The sequence below is a fragment of the Lytechinus variegatus genome, chromosome 5 (assembly GCF_018143015.1).
Source record: "Lytechinus variegatus isolate NC3 chromosome 5, Lvar_3.0, whole genome shotgun sequence".
Taxonomy (NCBI): Eukaryota; Metazoa; Echinodermata; class Echinoidea; order Temnopleuroida; family Toxopneustidae; genus Lytechinus; species Lytechinus variegatus.
In genome coordinates, this window is record NC_054744.1 from 40,713,518 (window position 1) to 40,732,585 (window position 19,068).

Consider the following 19,068-nt stretch of genomic DNA (forward strand, 5'->3'; position numbering starts at 1 on the left):
TCCTATAGTTCTATACCATTATATGATCACCTTAATGTCTATAATTATGTTAAGCTATTGCAAACAATAAGTTGAAAGTGAATGGAATACTTTTTCTTGAAAAAAATTGTGATCATTTGAATGCTTTACAATATAACGGGTCAATTGATACGGATCAAATAATCATAAAGAGTTAAGTAATATTTACCCTTCATATTCCAAATTCTTTGGGTAGATGGCTGAAATCGTCTCTCTGGACATAATATAATATGTCAACTCTAACGGGCGAGGAATCATTTTGCCGTCATTTTGGTAAGAGCCTCGGCTATGGATGAAGGTTTATTACCACATGACTAGTACGTTCTAGATCCTAACTTGCGATCACTGAATTGCTACCGCATCGTATATAATAGGACCGCTCATTCGTGAAATGAATACAATAACTGCGTTTAAGGCTGGAATTCTGTCTTTTGAACGAATGTAGCAGCTCTTGTTTACTTATATATTTTAGGAGAATTCCGGTAGACGAAATCAATTGGTCTACACATTCTTGTTCCACGAACATGAGCATGATTTTCATCTTGAAGAAGCGGATTTTACCAATACCAAGGAAAGTTTAAAGTGTTCAATCATGCGATGTATTCTCTACTGTCCTGAGGGTAAGAGAGCTGTTCAAATGTCATGTAGGTGTAGGGGTTTTTGGTAGAACTTTTCTTGTAGTCAGAGCATGAACCTAGTATACGAAATGGACACTCATCGCTTAACATGTGACTGTTAATGTCCTCTGAACAACATTCATATCTGCTTTGATCCATGTCCGACCGTCAATTAAGCCACAAGTTGAAGTTATGCTTCTTTTTTGTAATATTAGTTCGAAGTGTCTGATTTTTGATAATCTATGCATATTTTAACCATATTTTAACTGGGCTATATTTCGGATTAGGAGGCTTTTATGGGGGGGGGGCGTCAGTTTGATTATGTTGATTCCCTCCGGATCTTGGCCGCCAGTCGCGAAAACTTCACGCGCGTGTATATTGTATAGCCTGACGTATACCTTTTTGAAGGATTGTATACATATATGGTAGAAAATAAGAATAATTTCATATAACTTTAAAAGATTAGTTATGTAAATAATTCTATGAAATCATTAAATCATAGTTACATCATAATAGATAACCACATGAGTGATGGATGCACTTATGATGATGATGATAAGGATGATGACGATGATGTCATTATGAAAGATTTCTGCCTAAATGAGACAGAAAATCGTGTACGACTCTTGAACGCACACACAGGTCACGGAGTGACCCTGAGTGCAAACAGCTGACTGTGTTACAACTTAGGGGTGATACATTTTCACAATAGGGGTGAGGCAAACTCACTGGAGGGACTTTAATTCACTTATAACAAAGAAATGTGTACTACAGTACTCCTGTTGAATGCTCTGATGGAAATTATATGAGTTTCACATTCATTTGAACGGGAGGACAAGATTATTGTATATATCGAGTGCATTATGCATAAATCATATACCATTGCGACCCCTGCCTGGCCGATGGTCCAGGCATGACGATCCTGAGTGACGTCACCGATAGAGACCTCAAATGCCAGGAGAGCCTATTCGATAACTGACTTCATCTAAAAAACACGTATTGAAGATAACATCCAATGGAGAAATGGCTTTCATTTTCATGAAATATACATTCCATTCTTCAATAAATCTCTAACCCCGTTAACTGCCCATTCATTCTCGAGCAATGGGGGAATGAATACAGAGTGTCTCAAAGTTTGTGTGAAAAAAGGTGCATTTTCCATAGAACTTCTGCCAAAAAGCAATGCGTAAGGGAAAGATTAGCCCCAAAACACGAATAGATGAGTTAATCAAATGGGATGAATCATGAAAATCAGTGAAATATAGTTTCTCCTGTACTCATTACTGGATACCCCGACTTGATACGATCAATTTTTCCCCCTCTCCATCAACTTTTAAGAAAAAAGGTGCATATTTTCATAAAAAAATATTATGTGTTATATCGACGGACGCCCGTGCGTACGAGCAGGAGCTAGTCAAATGTCTCGTATTTTTCATAATGGATGATAATGTGGATGATGAGGATGATGATGATGGTGTTAATGATAATAACGTTAATAATGTACCCATTAATATAGCAAAAAACCATGTGCATATTCTTCTGAAGAAACATGTACGTTGCTTTAAAACACAATGTATTGTAACTTTCTCGTAGAATGTACAATATGGTAGACCTATCATTGCAATTACATTGTATCAACATCAGACCTTGTAAAAGTAATTTTACGAAAGAAATTTGGATAGTCTTGAGTCTAGAAAAGATTTTGGAAAAAAAATAGTCAAAGGAAAAAAGATTGTTTTCACCTCGTAATTATGTTTCCTTTCCCCCGTACAGAATCCTGCACGACAAGGCAAGTTACACCCTGACTCGGATCGTTTTATGAAAGAACTTGTCAGACGTTTTCTGTGTACAGTAACCATAGTAACAGTATCTCTCAGCCAATCAGAATCAAGGAAAATTGTCAGATCTGACAACTTGTCGAAGTTGTCGGACAAAAATGTTGATGGAATGCTCCCCTGATATGGGCTCTACCCACTCATCAAGGATCTGACCATGACCATTTGTGGAAATGATCTGACAAGGAAAAGTACCCAAGGTCTGATAAAAAGACGTGAATTGTTTTTATATCATTACCGATTCTATCATTTCAAAGATCTGTCACAAAAGTCGCTCTAATTTCATGAAAAATAAATAACTCTTCGAAAGCTTCGTGAAAACAATGACCTCAATGGCATCTGAATAGCAGATGATTCTTGAACAGTCAATATTATCAGACCTTTGTTGTCACAATCTCTTATGATTGGAGCGATTGGAACTTGAGTTGTACAACATCAGTAACTTCAAAATCGTGTGTAGGCTACATAAGTATTGTGTTTTAAGGGAATAACCTATTCAATTTTGAAACACTTATTTATTCGTTACAAAATGGATGAGAAACATACCACCACCATTCTCATTTTCCTGCTTATGGCAGTCAATTTTTCGGAGACTGTTAAGACTTTCAGCGGAATTACGGAACTTATACTCCCGCAATCGTCAAACCTGAACATTACGAAAGACTTCGTTGATCATCTTGATGCTTCTCTAGAAAATATACTCTCAGGAGTTGTTGATGATGTTATAGTGTCTCCGATTCATAGTACTGAAGCTAATCCGATGATGGTTTCTTTCCTAGCACATTTTGAAGACTTCGAAATAATCCCTGCTTGTCTTTCGAGAGGTGTATTTTATTACACGAGTGGAATGTCTTCTTTTTCGTATACGATAAGGAACGTATCATTGCAGAACTTTCGAAATAACTTTCATCACGAATGCTTTGATAATAAATACAATGTAGCATATTTTGAATATGTTGAAGAGGATTGTAAATTTGAGACATTGGCGTGCGAATTGGACTTTGATATAAATCGGATATCAAGATATGAAATTAATAAGGGCGGATCAGTTTTGTACAATTTTTACTGCATCTCCGTGGATTACGCAGATGGAGACTGTGTGGTGGTAGATGAGTGGCTGAAACTTGAATGGGATCATCGAAATTATTCAAATTGCTTAATCAATCAAAATGTGATTATCTCGTCGAGACCGGACTTTGAATTCATCGATGATATTGAACTTCAAGAAACAAGTCGTATCGATATATTCCCCATCTTGCTTTCCTGCCTAGATCTAAGTATTTCACCACCAATAATCCCAATAAGTGGTGATCAGACATGGGATAAACTCCCAAACTGGTTAAAGGTGTGTCTACGTATCCTAAATGGCATATCTTTATGCACTCTTCTCTTCTGCTTGCTAACGTTCGCCATGTTCAAAGAGCTTCGTAATGCGCATAGCAAGAATGTTTTGTGCCTCGTAGTTGCAACATTGCTATCTCTCTTTTATACATCAGGATATATACCACTCCAAACTGACAATCCTGGACTTTGTGTCTTAATAGCTACTCTCATCTACTTCTTCGTACTTGTACCCAACTACTGGTGGACAGCAGTTGCCATTTTCCTAGCGTGGACTCTTGGCAGGAAAGGAATACATCGCATGGAAGAAATCTCTGGGACCCGGTTCTTCACTCTCCTGTCCCTTTTTGGATGGGGTCTTCCTCTCATATTCTCCCTTATCCCCATATTTCTTTTCATGAGAGGCATCAAGGTATATGATATCGACGAATATTGCTGGATAACAAACGGCTGGCCGATCCTTGTCCTAACAGCCCAATCTTTCATACCATTCCTCATTGATTGTATATTGTTCGGTCTGGTGATTTACAGATTAAGAGAAACTCGACATAATCTGGCATCTATGGATTCTACAGGAAAGAACAGACGAATAGCCGACCGTCAATTAACAATAAAGGTATATTGCTAAACTCCAAATCAAAAGGAGTTTTATGTTTTCATAGATTGGATATTAGGCAAATCTTACAACATACATGACATATGTGTCAAATAGTCATCGGTCCTAGTAGAGATGTGACCAAATACCTAGCTCTTGCTGGAAAACTTTGGATAAAACCAATGAATATTAGGGTAGAATTCAGCAGGATTTTTTAACGTAATGATAGGGGGTATTTTGTTTGTTGTGAGTAATAAATTGAGATGTCAAAATTGTGTAACTTGCATGTTCATAAACATGATTGTAGGCGAAAAGGTGAATATGTTCATAGTGGCAAGTTTTAATTGAAATTGAATTGCAGTGAAATTTCAATCTCGAGTGTACATTTGGTTAAAAACATGTAATCGAAAATTAGGTTTTGAAAAATTTGAATGGGGAAGGGGTTGGGCAACTGCCATAAGTTTCATATTTCTCCCCTCATCAGTGAGGTAAAATAGCGTAAAATTTGTAACGAAATTATTATTCCAGATGGATAACGAATATTCGTGAAACAATCATTATACTTGAGCTTGGAGGGTGATTAAGTAATTTGTGACAACTTAGGTATATACCACGTCCATAGAAATATATCTCAATGTCCAAATCCTATCTAAAGTGCACCGGAAGCAACTAAATTTTGGCTGTAGGAAATTGTTATATTCAACCATTTTCTTTCCTTCATTTACAAGATGATGGCAATCTTTGGAGTCTTCTGGCTTCCTTCTTGGATCTTCTTTGTGGCTTTTCTTATCCATCCCATCAGCAGTCTAGCAATCATCGCTCAAGTTCTAAACCAACTCTCGACTTTCATCCTTCCAATTGTGTTGTGTTGTAACAAGCGTGTTGCTGCACTATGGAAGGCCAAATTGGCGCCACTAAGGGATCGTCTCAGCAGCTCAACTAACTCAACTACCATTGACTCCCGTAATGCTACTAAAAAACACACAGCGAATGATAAACCATTTATTCCCAGTGACAATACTCCAAGAGATCACAGAAACGTAGAGCTCCATGAAATGCAAACCTGATGGGCCTATTTTAGGCGGAGGAACGTGTTTTGATCCGAAAAAAAAAGATTTAGACGATCGCTTTGTTTATGTAAATCCAATAACCAAGTTTTATTATTTTTCTATCACTCCCCATGTATAATTACTTTATGTTTTTTTTAGAGTGATATAATGGTATGTTATTTTAAGACTGATTCACAGCATGAACTGAATAAATTGTACGAATCTCTTACAGATAAAAAACAAAAAGAATAGTATTACAAAAATATATACAGAGCATGGGTAGCAATAACATATTTTTCGGGCTATACATGAATGAACTTAACATAATCAGCAGCCTATTTCAAATAATTATCATGACTATAGTTAATCCCGGTTACTTCTCCATATGCTTTTGTTACATATATGAATAATTGTAAAAGAATTTTAAAAGGCAATTACATTTATCTATTAGTTATTTCCCTTTAAGGATAGCCAAGAATTGTAAAGAACATTCCAGGATGTCTTTTTATTATGCAGGCCTTGCCTATTTAAAGGCCAAGGAGTTTTATTGTTGAATAAGGAAAAGCCAAACAATAGAATTGTATTGGTAGTGGAAATGAATAGGCTTAGGTATTTTGTTTACACTGTTGATTTCAATGAGGTCATTCAAGAGTGTTCTGGATTTTGACTGCTCCTGAAAGGAGAAAGTTCTTTTGGAAGACAATTCTAGAAGCTTGTAGATTAGTCGAAATTTTAGAATGATCTAGAACACTTGTAATTAGTATAAAGCTGCAGATTTTTCAAGATGATCATCACATCATATTAGATCACACCATCACATCACATGAGAGCAGGAGATCACATCACATCATATGAGATCACTTCACCAGATCAGATCAGAGCAGTTTATGCATCAATGAACTGTTTGCAGTTATTTTGAGAAATTATCAGTTCTCATCGAGATCATCAACATCATCAACCTGTTCAATGAACACGCTTCAACCCATGGATTACTGAAATTGACTGTTAATCATCATCAACATCGTCTTCACGGACATTTCAACTCGTTGCAGTGACTCTTATTATTCATCGGACTTCAACATCAGTTTCATCATCGCCATCATTGTGAATTTTCGCCAGTCAACTGGGATTTTTATCATTTGGATTATTACTTGGATATAGCATCATCACTTCGGGATTTTATATCGGACACTTCAAGAGATTTATGTAAGATCATTATTTGTTTTATTTATGTATAATTATTTCCTGTAATAAAAAAAAGAGGAAATTAAACACAAAGAAGAAATTAAACACTTGTTATTTGTTGCAGTATCGTAACAAATAATTTTGGGGGCTTGTCCGGGAAACAGAAACCAAATTTGTACAAGCCAAGGCAATTTTGGAAACGAAAACCAAATTTGTACAAGCCAAGGCAATTTGAAACGAAAACCAAATTTAAAGCCAATTTGAATTGGAAACATTTTGGAAAGTTCTAGAATATACTGTACTGTGTTATTACGTGCTTGTATTTGTGTATATTCACTATGGCTACATTTGATGTTGAAGAATTTCTTGCAATGACAGAATTGTCATATGATCATTTGAAGTCACTGAAGAAAGATGATTTGATAACAGTTTGTGATCATTTGGGTGTATCTCTAGCCCCAGGTTTAAAGAAGGCAGAGATAATTGACTTGTTAGCTAGTCACATGAAGCTTACAGAGAAGTTGGAAACTTCTATCAATATGTCAGAGGATGCTCAGATCCAACTGGCAAACATTGAATTGGAAAAAGAGAGAATCAAACAAAACCTTGAAATGGAGAAAATAAACATTGAAAAGGAGAGAATGAGATTGGAGTACCAGTTGAAATTGAAAGAAATGGAGTTAACTCATGCAAATACTAATACTAACTCTGTTAAAGATAAATCTCCCCAAGGCTTTGATGTGGCGAAGAACATTCGCCTTGTGCCAAAATTTGATGAAGAGGGAGTTGATACATATTTTGTGTCATTTGAAAAAGTGGCCAAGAGACTGAATTGGCCCGAGGAATACTGGACTCTTCTCCTCCAAAGTGTTTTTGTTGGAAAGGCTGCAAAAGTCTATTCTTCGCTCTCTGAAACGCAATCATGTGACTATGCTACAGTAAAAGAAACAATTCTCAATGCATATGAGTTGGTACCAGAAGCGTACAGACATAAATTTAGGAACATGCAAAGACAATCAGGCCAGACGTATGTTGAATTTGCTAGGGAACAAGAAATGATGTTCGATAAGTGGTACAGATCACTGAAAGTTGACAAAGATTTTGTTCACCTTAGGGAAGTTGTCCTCCTAGAAGAATTCAAAAAGAGTCTTCCTTTTGGCATTAAATCTCACTTAGGTGACCACAGAGTTACTGAAGTCAGTAAAGCAGCCATAGTAGCTGATGAATTTGAGGTCACACATAAAGGTAGTGGAGATAGGCCTCCTTTCAAGAATTATTGGAAAAAGAAAGGTAAAGGGTCATTTGAATCCCACAATAAACCTAGTGAGGGAAAATATGCAAGTAGGGATAAAGACGCTAACAAGAATCAGGCTAGTGGGGGCACAGAATCAACCAAAAGGTCTGAGAGTCGTAGTTCCAAAATTTGTACTCATTGTCATAAATCGGGACATTTGAAAGAATCATGTTGGAAATTGGTTGGAATGCCAACCAAAACTAAGAAAGACATGGGTTTTGTCAAGCAAACAAGTGTTCCCTCGATGGAGTTTGTTCCATCAGAGCCCAATCAAGATGTTGAGAGTGTTTCTCTGGTATTTGCTGATAAAGTCAAGCAGGTTGATGAAACTTTTAGAAGTTTTTTGCATGATGGTGAAGTATCCCCTTGTTCGACTGGTGCTGCTGGTAGGTCAGTGGTGATCCTTAGGGATACAGGGGCTGCACAGTCCCTGATGGTGCCAGGGGATTCGGCTCTTCCTCCGGAGAGTTCAGAGAATGCCAACGTCTTAGTTCAAGGTATTGGCCCAAATTTCATGTCGGTTCCTTTGCATAAGGTCGACTTAAAGTGTGACCTAGTTAGTGGTCCTGTGACTGTTGGTGTCGTTCCAGAATTACCCATGAAAGGTGTTGATTTCTTGTTAGGTAACGACTTGGCTGGAGATAAAGTTGTTGCATCTCCAGTGGTTTCGGAAGAGCCCGTTGAGGTAGCTGAAACTGAATTGTTGCAGGAAGGTTTTCCAGGGATTTTCCCGGATTGTGTTGTTACTAGGTCTCAGACTCGTAGAGCTGAAAAGGATGATGCGGAATCTGCTGATGTAGAGGAGAGTACTGATGTCTGGTTAGCTGAAACCTTTTTCAAGGATTTGAATGGGGATAGTGTTGAAGGCTCTGTTGCTAACAATGATAGTTTGTTTAGTAAATCCTCCCTTGTACAGGCACAACAGGCAGACCCAGAATTAAAAAGCTTGTCACAAAAAGCATGTTCTGAGGCTGAGGCTGATAAGGTTCCTGAGTGTTTTTATGTCAAAGATGACATTTTGATGAGGAAATGGAGACCTCCCCGGAGACCAGCTGATGAAGATTGGTGTATAATTCACCAGGTTGTAGTTCCTCCTTGTTACCGCACAGATATTCTGAAAATGGCTCATGAGTTACCTATGGCAGGTCATGTCGGTATTCGGAAGACAGAAGATAGAATTATGAGGCATTTCTATTGGCCTAAGATGCACAAAGATGTTGTGCATTTCTGTAAGACATGTCACACATGTCAGATTATTGGTAAGGCACAGCCTTCTATCAAGCCTGCTCCATTGATACCCATTCCTGCATTTGATGAACCTTTTACTAGGGTTCTTGTTGATTGTGTCGGACCCTTACCCAGAACTAGGTCGGGTCACAGATTTCTCCTGACGATTATGGACTTGTCTACACGGTTTCCAGAGGCGATACCTTTGAGAAGTATCACTGCAAAGACAGTGGTGCAGGCGTTAGTGCAGTTTTTTACTAGGTACGGTCTGCCGAAGGAAATTCAATCTGATCAAGGGTCAAATTTCATGTCAGGAATATTTCAGCAAGTTATGAAGGAGTTGGGAATAAAGCAGATCAAATCCTCTGCTTATCACCCACAGTCCCAAGGAGCGTTAGAACGCTATCATCAGACTTTGAAGACCATGATTAGGGCTTATTGTGAAGACTATCCCGATGACTGGGATAAAGGGATCTCATTCCTACTGTTTGCAACTAGGGATTCCCCAAATGAGTCCACAGGTTTCAGTCCATTTGAATTGGTCTATGGTCATGAGGTTAGGGGTCCTCTAAAGCTTATCAAAGAGAGGTTTATGGTTCAGGATGATGATGTAAACCTTCTAGACTATGTGTCAAAGTTTAGAGAAAGGCTCTCAAAAGCTTGTGATGTGGCTAAGGAACACTTGAAAGAGTCGCAGGGAAAAATGAAAGCTCACGCTGACAAAAATGCAAAAGAGCGAAGTTTCAAGCCTGGAGACAAAGTGTTAGTGTTGTTGCCTTTGCAAGGTGAGCCCTTGAAAGCTAGGTTTAGTGGTCCCTACATAGTCAAAAAGAAATTGAATGATGTCAACTATGTGATCAGTACCCCTGATCGAAGAAAGTCTCAAAGAGTTTGTCATGTAAACATGTTGAAAGAATACTTTGAGCGAGAGGCTAGTCAGCCAATAGGTACAACACAGGTCAAAGAAGAAGAAAAACATGTAAATGTACATGAAGAATGCTATGAAAAGACAGATAATGAATTGTCTTATACAGATGTATCTAAGAACGAACCATGTGGTGTAAAGTTGTCTAACTCAGAGATGTTAGGAAACATGGATGAGGCATTAAAACACCTGCCTGAAGATCAAAGAAATGATATATCTGGCCTGTTAAGAGAATATGAGAATGTATGTAAAGACAAACCAGGTCGTACACCTTTAACTGTACATGATGTAGACGTAGGTGATGTAAGACCTATCAAACAGAATCCTTATAGGCTCAATCCAAGCAAGTTGGAAATGGTGAATAAGGAAATACAGTTTATGTTAGATAATGACATAATCGAACCGAGTCAGAGTAGTTGGAGTTCTCCCATTGTAATGGTTCCAAAGCCAGACGGCTCTCAGAGATTTTGCATTGATTACCGAAAGGTAAATGCAGTAACTAAGACTGACTCGTATCCAATTCCTAGGTTAGAAGATTGTATTGATAGGGTTGGAAATTCTGCCTATATCACAAAGATAGACTTGCTTAAAGGATATTGGCAAGTGCCACTGACTGACCGAGCCAAAGAGATATCAGCCTTTGTTACACCTGAAGGCTTATTTCAATGCAAAGTCATGCCTTTTGGAATGAAAAATGCACCAGCAACCTTCCAAAGGTTGACAAATCAAGTGATTGCCGGACTTGACAATTGTGTCGTATACATTGACGACATCCTAGTATACAGTGATACTTGGAATGATCATCTGAATCATTTGCGAGCACTGTTTGACAGGCTGGACAAAGCCAATCTAGTAGTGAATCTGATGAAGAGTGAATTTGCCAAGGCAAAAGTCACATATCTTGGTCATGTGGTTGGTCAAGGGCAAGTGCTACCAAGAGAAGCCAAGATACAAGCTATCTTAGACTTCCCAATTCCCACAACTAAGAAAGAATTGCTCAGATTCTTAGGTATGAGTGGCTTCTACAGGAAATTTGTTCCAAATTACAGTACTGTGGTTAGTCCTCTGACAAACCTGCTGAAGGCAAAAGTGAAGTATGTTTGGTCTGACGAATGTCAAAGATCATTTGAGAAATTAAAGGCCATTTTGGTGAATGAGCCTGTTTTGGCAGCTCCAAACTTCACAAAGCCGTTCAAAGTAGCTATTGATGCATGTGATGTTGGAGTAGGAGCAGTATTGCTCCAAGAAGATGAAGAGGGCATCGAAAAACCAGTGTGCTACTTCTCTAAGAAACTCAATCGGTTTCAAAAGAAATACTCAACTATTGAAAAAGAGGCCCTGAGTCTCGTACTAACCCTTCAGCAGTTTGAGGTGTATCTAACCAATGGAGAGATTACAGTCTATACAGATCACAATCCTCTTGTGTTTTTGGAGAAATTCAAAACAAAGAATCAAAGACTGTACAGATGGAGCCTAATGCTCCAACCATTCCCTTTGAAAATTGTACACATAAAGGGAAAGAATAATGTAATTGCTGATGCTCTATCAAGAGTATAAAAAGTGAAATTATTCATGATTTTGACCAAGTGTGTCATTTGAAGAAAACATCTTTGATGTTCATTTATTTTAACATGTTCGTTAAGTACTATATCTTTGTACACGATAACTGTAAATGATTTATCAAGATGACTTTGAACAGTTAAAAGAAAAAGTAATCATAAAGAAACCTTTACTACGGTAAAGCTTTCTTTTCCCCGGTGGGGGAGGTGTTACATATATGAATAATTGTAAAAGAATTTTAAAAGGCAATTACATTTATCTATTAGTTATTTCCCTTTAAGGATAGCCAAGAATTGTAAAGAACATTCCAGGATGTCTTTTTATTATGCAGGCCTTGCCTATTTAAAGGCCAAGGAGTTTTATTGTTGAATAAGGAAAAGCCAAACAATAGAATTGTATTGGTAGTGGAAATGAATAGGCTTAGGTATTTTGTTTACACTGTTGATTTCAGTGAGGTCATTCAAGAGTGTTCTGGATTTTGACTGCTCCTGAAAGGAGAAAGTTCTTTTGGAAGACAATTCTAGAAGCTTGTAGATTAGTCGAAATTTGAGAATGATCTAGAACACTTGTAATTAGTATAAAGCTGCAGATTTTTCAAGATGATCATCACATCATATTAGATCACACCATCACATCATATGAGAGCAGGAGATCACATCACATCATATGAGATCACTTCACCAGATCAGATCAGAGCAGTTTATGCATCAATGAACTGTTTGCAGTTATTTTGAGAAATTATCAGTTCTCATCGAGATCATCAACATCATCAACCTGTTCAATGAACACGCTTCAACCCATGGATTACTGAAATTGACTGTTAATCATCATCAACATCGTCTTCACGGACATTTCAACTCGTTGCAGTGACTCTTATTATTCATCGGACTTCAACATCAGTTTCATCATCGCCATCATTGTGAATTTTCGCCAGTCAACTGGGATTTTTATCATTTGGATTATTACTTGGATATAGCATCATCACTTCGGGATTTTATATCGGACACTTCAAGAGATTTATGTAAGATCATTATTTGTTTTATTTATGTATAATTATTTCCTGTAATAAAAAAAAGAGGAAATTAAACACAAAGAAGAAATTAAACACTTGTTATTTGTTGCAGTATCGTAACACTTGAGAAATTGAAAAATATGGAAAGGTGGATATTATCATATAAATGAGTTGTAACATAATTACAAAGAATATCAGTGCCTATTGTACATTGTCTTATTTACGGAAAAGGTAATTTCAGGGATATGGATATTATTGTGAGTGCTGACGTGTTAACGACTTCAAATTTAAGAGGCACATCATTTTCAAATTGAATTGTAAAATATTCCGAATATTGACGCTAATCACGCTATAAAAAGCGATATTCAATAGATCTATACATTTGCAATTAAAGTTTTTGTGAATTGATTAGGCCCTACCACAAACTTATAATTTCTTATTTGTATCAATATGTTACTCGGACTCGAATATTATAAACAATCTCATAGACTAGTCATCATTTTGTGCGGAAACCGCCTTTGATGTAAATTAATTAATTTTCCATTTTTGTATTATAGGCAGCAATGTGATTTTACATGATTATTCAATAATTGGGATTAAAAATTCATTATTATTCAAAATAATAAAAATGAAAAAAATGATAGTAATAATGAAAATAATGCTAATAATAATAATAATATCAATGTAATAATGATAATAAGAATGATAACAATAATAATAAAATGGTACTTGTAAAGCACAAGACTGATTAGCACTGCTTTATATAATAATTCTCCAATATTACACCTATATCAGGGGCGGATCCATGATTTTTCGAAGGGGGGGGGGGCACATTTTCCCGAGAAAAAAATTGACAATAAAAAAAAAGAAAAAAAGGGTTTCAACCAAAAATCAATGGTATTTCGTCCACAAATAAATTTGACAAGCAAAAAAGGTCTTCACTTTCAAGGAGGGGGGAGGGGGCATACTGCTGTTTTAACGGCATGTTTATATTACAAATTTCAATCATGCCTCTTAAATGATCAAGAGCAACCCTCACAAGTACTTGATTCAATGCAGAAGAAACTAAGCGAGAGCCTAATAAGTAAAGGAGAAAACAATTTTTGAAGTTTAGGGTTCACTCAAATTATATGTGCTCATTGTAAGCAGTATGCAATCAAAAATATCGTGTCCAATAAACTCTTAAATCTTGTTATCTATTCAATTTTACAACTTTAGATTTTGACAGCATGAAGAAGAAGAATCACTCGTATAGATAAGCTAATTTTCTTATTTCTTTTTTTTCTGGCATTTTCATGACCAAATAACTGTTTCGGCATTTTACAGAGAATTCCCCGGCGACTTATTGTTGGATTTTGCATGGCTGCATGGTCAGTATTATCATATCCTCTAGCTAGGTTATTTTCCAGCTTCGTAAACCGAAAATCAAACCTATTCCACACAAAAATGATATCAAATGATTTGGGACAAAGCATTATGCCATATTATGGTGGATAGAGAGTTGTTAGTTCTCGTTTTAGCCACTTTTCTCGCCTTTCTTCCTTTTTTTTCGTATTGTCATGATTGAGTATTTTTATTGTATTTGTTTTGCAGGCCGGGCGTATCCCTGCGCAAGATTTTTTGCTTTCAAGGATACGCCCTCTTTTTTAATAAATATGTTATATATTCATATTTTTTATGTCACGTGATTTTGTATGACTTATATTGAAAAAAGATACTTCGAAAAGGAAGAAAATGAATGTTTAATTTGAATTAAATTGTTCACATATTGTATTAGATATAGACGTGTTTGATTAACTGTGTATAACAAAGGAAAACAAAAAATGAATCAACAAGAACGAAGTGGGTAAGAAAAATAATGATCGATATGGTCAAGAGGCGAGTTGAATGACAAGATAACATTCGAATAATGCGTTAAAAACACACCTCTTTCGTGTTATCCCCCTTATTTATTATGAGTACGTGGATATAATAGACGAGCAGTAAGAAAAAAAATGGAAAAGCGAAAACGAATTGAGTTTAATAATGATTAGTTTTAAACTCTCTTTTTAAATATATGTTTTAAATCTATTGTTTTGCCTGAAAACAGGAACAAATAGCTATGATAGGATTAGAAGCTAATTTACCCTAGGCTTGAACATGTTGAAGCTATTACTTCAACACCTACCAGCATGACCAGTAACAATGTCTGGATCGATTTCGCAATCTATCTTCAGAAATATTGAGTATCCAACTATACTGTTCTTAAAATTATTTTTACATGATTAAAGACCACATCAGAAGCCAAGACAATTATGTATCATCATATCATCAATTATGAAGCAATGGAGTACAACAATTAACTTTTCATTCTTTTTTTTAACCATTTATCAGCTTAGCATTCTTGTAACTTCTGAAGTTTTCCATGGCGAAGAAGAAAGGTGCGTTGGGTTTCACGGTATACCATGTATGGTATTTGGCAAATTCTTGGGAAAATATTGGTTGCAAAAATGACCACCCGAACTCTTAGCATTCTTCTTTCATGTCTTTAGAAGCTCTAAAAATCGCGAGAATCGGTTTTATTGCGCTTATAACCGGTCTATATGTAAGTCTCTGATATGTCATGTCAAATGAGTTATTATTACACGTTTTTATATCGAAAGGTGTGATTATTTTATTCTTTTTATGGACGGCCGAATTCAAAATTTAAATGATTTGGACTGAAAATAGCATTAGTGGTATTTCTTGTTCAAAATTACGAACCTACAATATTATAAGACATTTTTGCCCATTTCCCAGCTTCTTTGGTGCATCTTTTCATCAATCGAGGATTTATCTACATTTAAATTGTATGTAACAGATTATGCTGGACATAAAATACATACTAAAGTAACTGAGAAAACAAATTATGTCCTTAGACCACTATGTTTCCGTTCATTTGAGCACCGAACATTGCTAATGCCATCTTCCTTTTCATGTGTTTATTTCTAATTATTCAAATTATTAATCTTGGAAACAAAAAGATAATGTAACTATTCTAAAAATAAAGTCATGTGATCCCAACTCATTTTACCTAAAAAATAGACTCCTAGCCGGTGAAAAGCGCAATAGAATCCATCGTCAAAGCATTTTTTAGCTTTCCATAAATTTTTGTTTAATTCATCAACTTTACTTTTGCTCACAATAAGGTCTTTAAACAACACCATTTTATGTCGCTCGAACGTGTCAGTTGAAAGTTCAGAGGAAAGTCTGCTACAAAAGGCAGCTAAATTGAATACGGGTAGTAGTTTGATGCAATTTTGTCACACCGGGAGCACCTTCACGGTGCAACTTTGAGCCTTTTCGGAAAGGTGCAACTTTGCACCTCTCTGTAAGGTGCAAATTAGGGAAAGAGTTCCATTTGTACCCATACCAAAAATAACAAAATATTTTCGAGACTTCCGGTTTGTTCACTTTAAAATTTTCCTAAGGATTTTTAAATGTTACTTACCTTGCTTGGGACTCGTACGATCATCTCGTTGTAAATGTATCTTCCCGCAGCGGCTATGCTAGCGAGGAGCGCTGATACTGGAAGAGTTTGTTAGTGATAAAATGGAGATAATTTGACTATAGTCTATACTTACAGACCCTTTACTGACTAAATAAACAGATCTCTATGGACAGTTACACGCACTCGATCCTGTTCGAAAATTTGACGGAATAAAGCCATATTTTGGTATGTATTACCGCTCTCCCATCATGTTCTATATTAGGACTAGATATATTATTTTGAACCTTCTCCATATATGTTTATTTTCAATTTAAGTGTGGTTACATATGGAACTCTTCCCTCAAATTAGCACCTATGTCATCCCATATCAGAATACTTATTTTGTTTAGCCAAATTTCCAGTGTCCGGAATTCTTCTCCGATGCACATTATCAGAATTAGTGATTTATTATTCTACCTTTTATTCCGCAATAATAAGCACAAACAGAAAAATGGTGGATCTTGTGTATGTAGTAGTACAGAAAGCCTAACACGCGCCTATATAATTAATAGGTTTGGTTCCCCGCACATTTACGATTTACAAAAAGCTTACTGAAACAGTGATTAAAATGACTATCTTTGCCAAACGACCTGATTCCCCAAATAAAAACTAGAATAAACATGCTTAAATCACTTTTCTTATGCTCTTCTTCATAAACTATGCGAATTATGCAGTTATTTTGTTAATTCACACAACCCTTCAATATATACGATTTTTAAGTAGTTTGTTCCTTGACTCTATAAACTCTATACATTATTTAGAAGAAATTTCGCAAATAAAATATAGTTTTGTTGTCATTACACGAACACAATACGCACACTTCTACACACACAAACAAGAAAAAGTATTTTTTCATTGCCGGTAGGTTGAACTTTGCGAGCATTTTGATAAGGATAAAGTATGACAGGAACTAACGCGAAGTTAAAACTTGCATCCAAACCACCCGCTGTGTGCCTGCGCAGGCGCGATGGCGTGTGAACAGGGGTCGGTGGCCAAGGGGGGGGGGGTGCAAGAGGGAAAAATATGTTCATAAAATTATCATTGTATGAACATACAGGCAGTGGTGTAATGAGGCACAATTTTTGAGGGGGGCATGCAGACATGGCGTATTGGCCAGCAATTTATTCGAAAGAAAAAGTTGCGAGTGAACGAAGCGCGCGAGCAAAAATTTTGACATTTTTATTAAAGAAATCACATTTTGTGACAGATTTTGACATAGTATTCAGAAAATGATATCATTTGTCACCTTTCTCTCTTTCCTTTTTTGTCTGTACGCGACTGTGAACAGGATTCTTTATTAAACGTCAAGTACACCCTAGAAAAATCCTGATTTGAATCAATAAAATCAGACAAGCATATAATGCTGAAAATGTCATCAAAATCGGACGTAAAATAAGAAAGTTATGACATTTTAAAGTTTCGCTTATTTTTAAAAAATAGTAATATGCACAATTTAGTCACATGCAAATGAGAGAATCGATGATGTTCCTGACGCACTATTTCTTTTGTTTTTCATTGTTTGAATTATACAATATTTTTATTTTTACAGATTTGACAAGAAGGGCCAATTTGACCGAACAATAGAATGTTGACCAATGGTGATTCCACATGTTCATGAAGGAATTATTCGTTGTTTCAATTGACAAAGAGGAGAGAATTAGAATATTTCATATTTCCTATCATAAAATACAAAAAAAAAAAACAGTGAGTGGATGACCTCGTCAGTCTTCTCATTTTCATTTAGACCAGGATGTGCATATAAATGTTTTGTGAAATTAAGCGAAAATTTAAAATGTCATAACTTAATCGCTAGAGGGTATTCATTTGTCTCGCAATCTACTATGGTCAACAAGGAAATTCGTGATCAATCTCGCAAAAAGTGTTCACTGGCTTTCTAGAAAATTCAGTGAACACTTTTTGCGAGAGTGATCACATTTGCATAACTCCTGACCAATCACACAACGGATCAGTGCCCACCTATTGTTCTCGCGTTTGTGTGTACGGTCTTGGAGATTAGTATAAATAGAGTACGATATCGGACAATTTTCGCCACTTGATAAAGAGTTGCAGCGGCACTCGAAAGCTCGTGAACTTGTAGGCTAGTGAACACTTTTTGTGAGAGTGATCACGAATTTCCTTGTTGACCATAGTAGATTGCGAGACAAATGAATACCCTCGAGCGATTATTTCAATCCGGAATAATGAACCTATTTAGTATGTCATAACTTTCTTATTTTATATCCGATTTTGATGAAATTTTTAGTGTTATGCTTGTTGGATTTTTCTCTCTTTATTAAATTCAACTTTTTGTTGGGGTGGACTTGTCCTTTAAGAGACTGTAACTGTTGACAGTGTAATGATTTGCCCAGGTAGGGCATATAAAGAACAACAGAATGATATATCAAGCCTCTTTCTAGGGACATTTTTGCCCTTATAACAACCATTAATGCATAAAATTTAGCAAGCTTAATGTTACATGTAGTCCATCTTTCTCCCTGTTCCTTATTTTCAGTCCTCGGCAGCCGGGTCGTGTTATTAAGTTCTTTTTTTTTCTTGTCCCTTTTCTTCGTTGTCCAAATTAGCTCTTAGCTAATACCAGTCTTAATTTCCCACTTTTGTTTGCAATTTTGTCATTTTTTGATTTATTTCCCTTTCTTACTAATCATGCTAATGTATTGGTAGGCCTATTTCGGAATGACATGTTCTTCTTTCGTCCCTTTTCCCGCTTCCCTTTTGTTTTCAATGTTTTAATGTATTTTTTCTTGATAATTATTTTCACTTTCCCCCTTTCCTTTTCCTATTTTCCCCTTCCCTCCCCGTTTCCCTTTCTTTCTCCCTCCCTTTTCTCTTTCTCCCGTTTTTTTTTTTCTCGGTGAAATCCGCCAGGGGGCAGCCTGCCCCC

At 36.3% G+C, this 19,068-nt stretch overlaps 1 protein-coding gene across 1 annotated transcript; it reads left to right on the plus strand.

Annotated features, from left to right (window-relative positions):
• The first annotated feature begins 520 nt into the window (after positions 1-520).
• Positions 521-5,574, plus strand: LOC121416154. The gene is made up of 3 exons (XM_041609630.1): positions 521-638; positions 2,409-4,427; positions 5,135-5,574. Exons 2-3 carry the CDS (start codon positions 3,000-3,002, stop codon positions 5,471-5,473), a joined length of 1,767 nt encoding a protein of 588 aa, XP_041465564.1. The 5' UTR covers positions 521-638; positions 2,409-2,999; the 3' UTR covers positions 5,474-5,574.
• Positions 5,575-19,068: the final 13,494 nt, after the last annotated feature.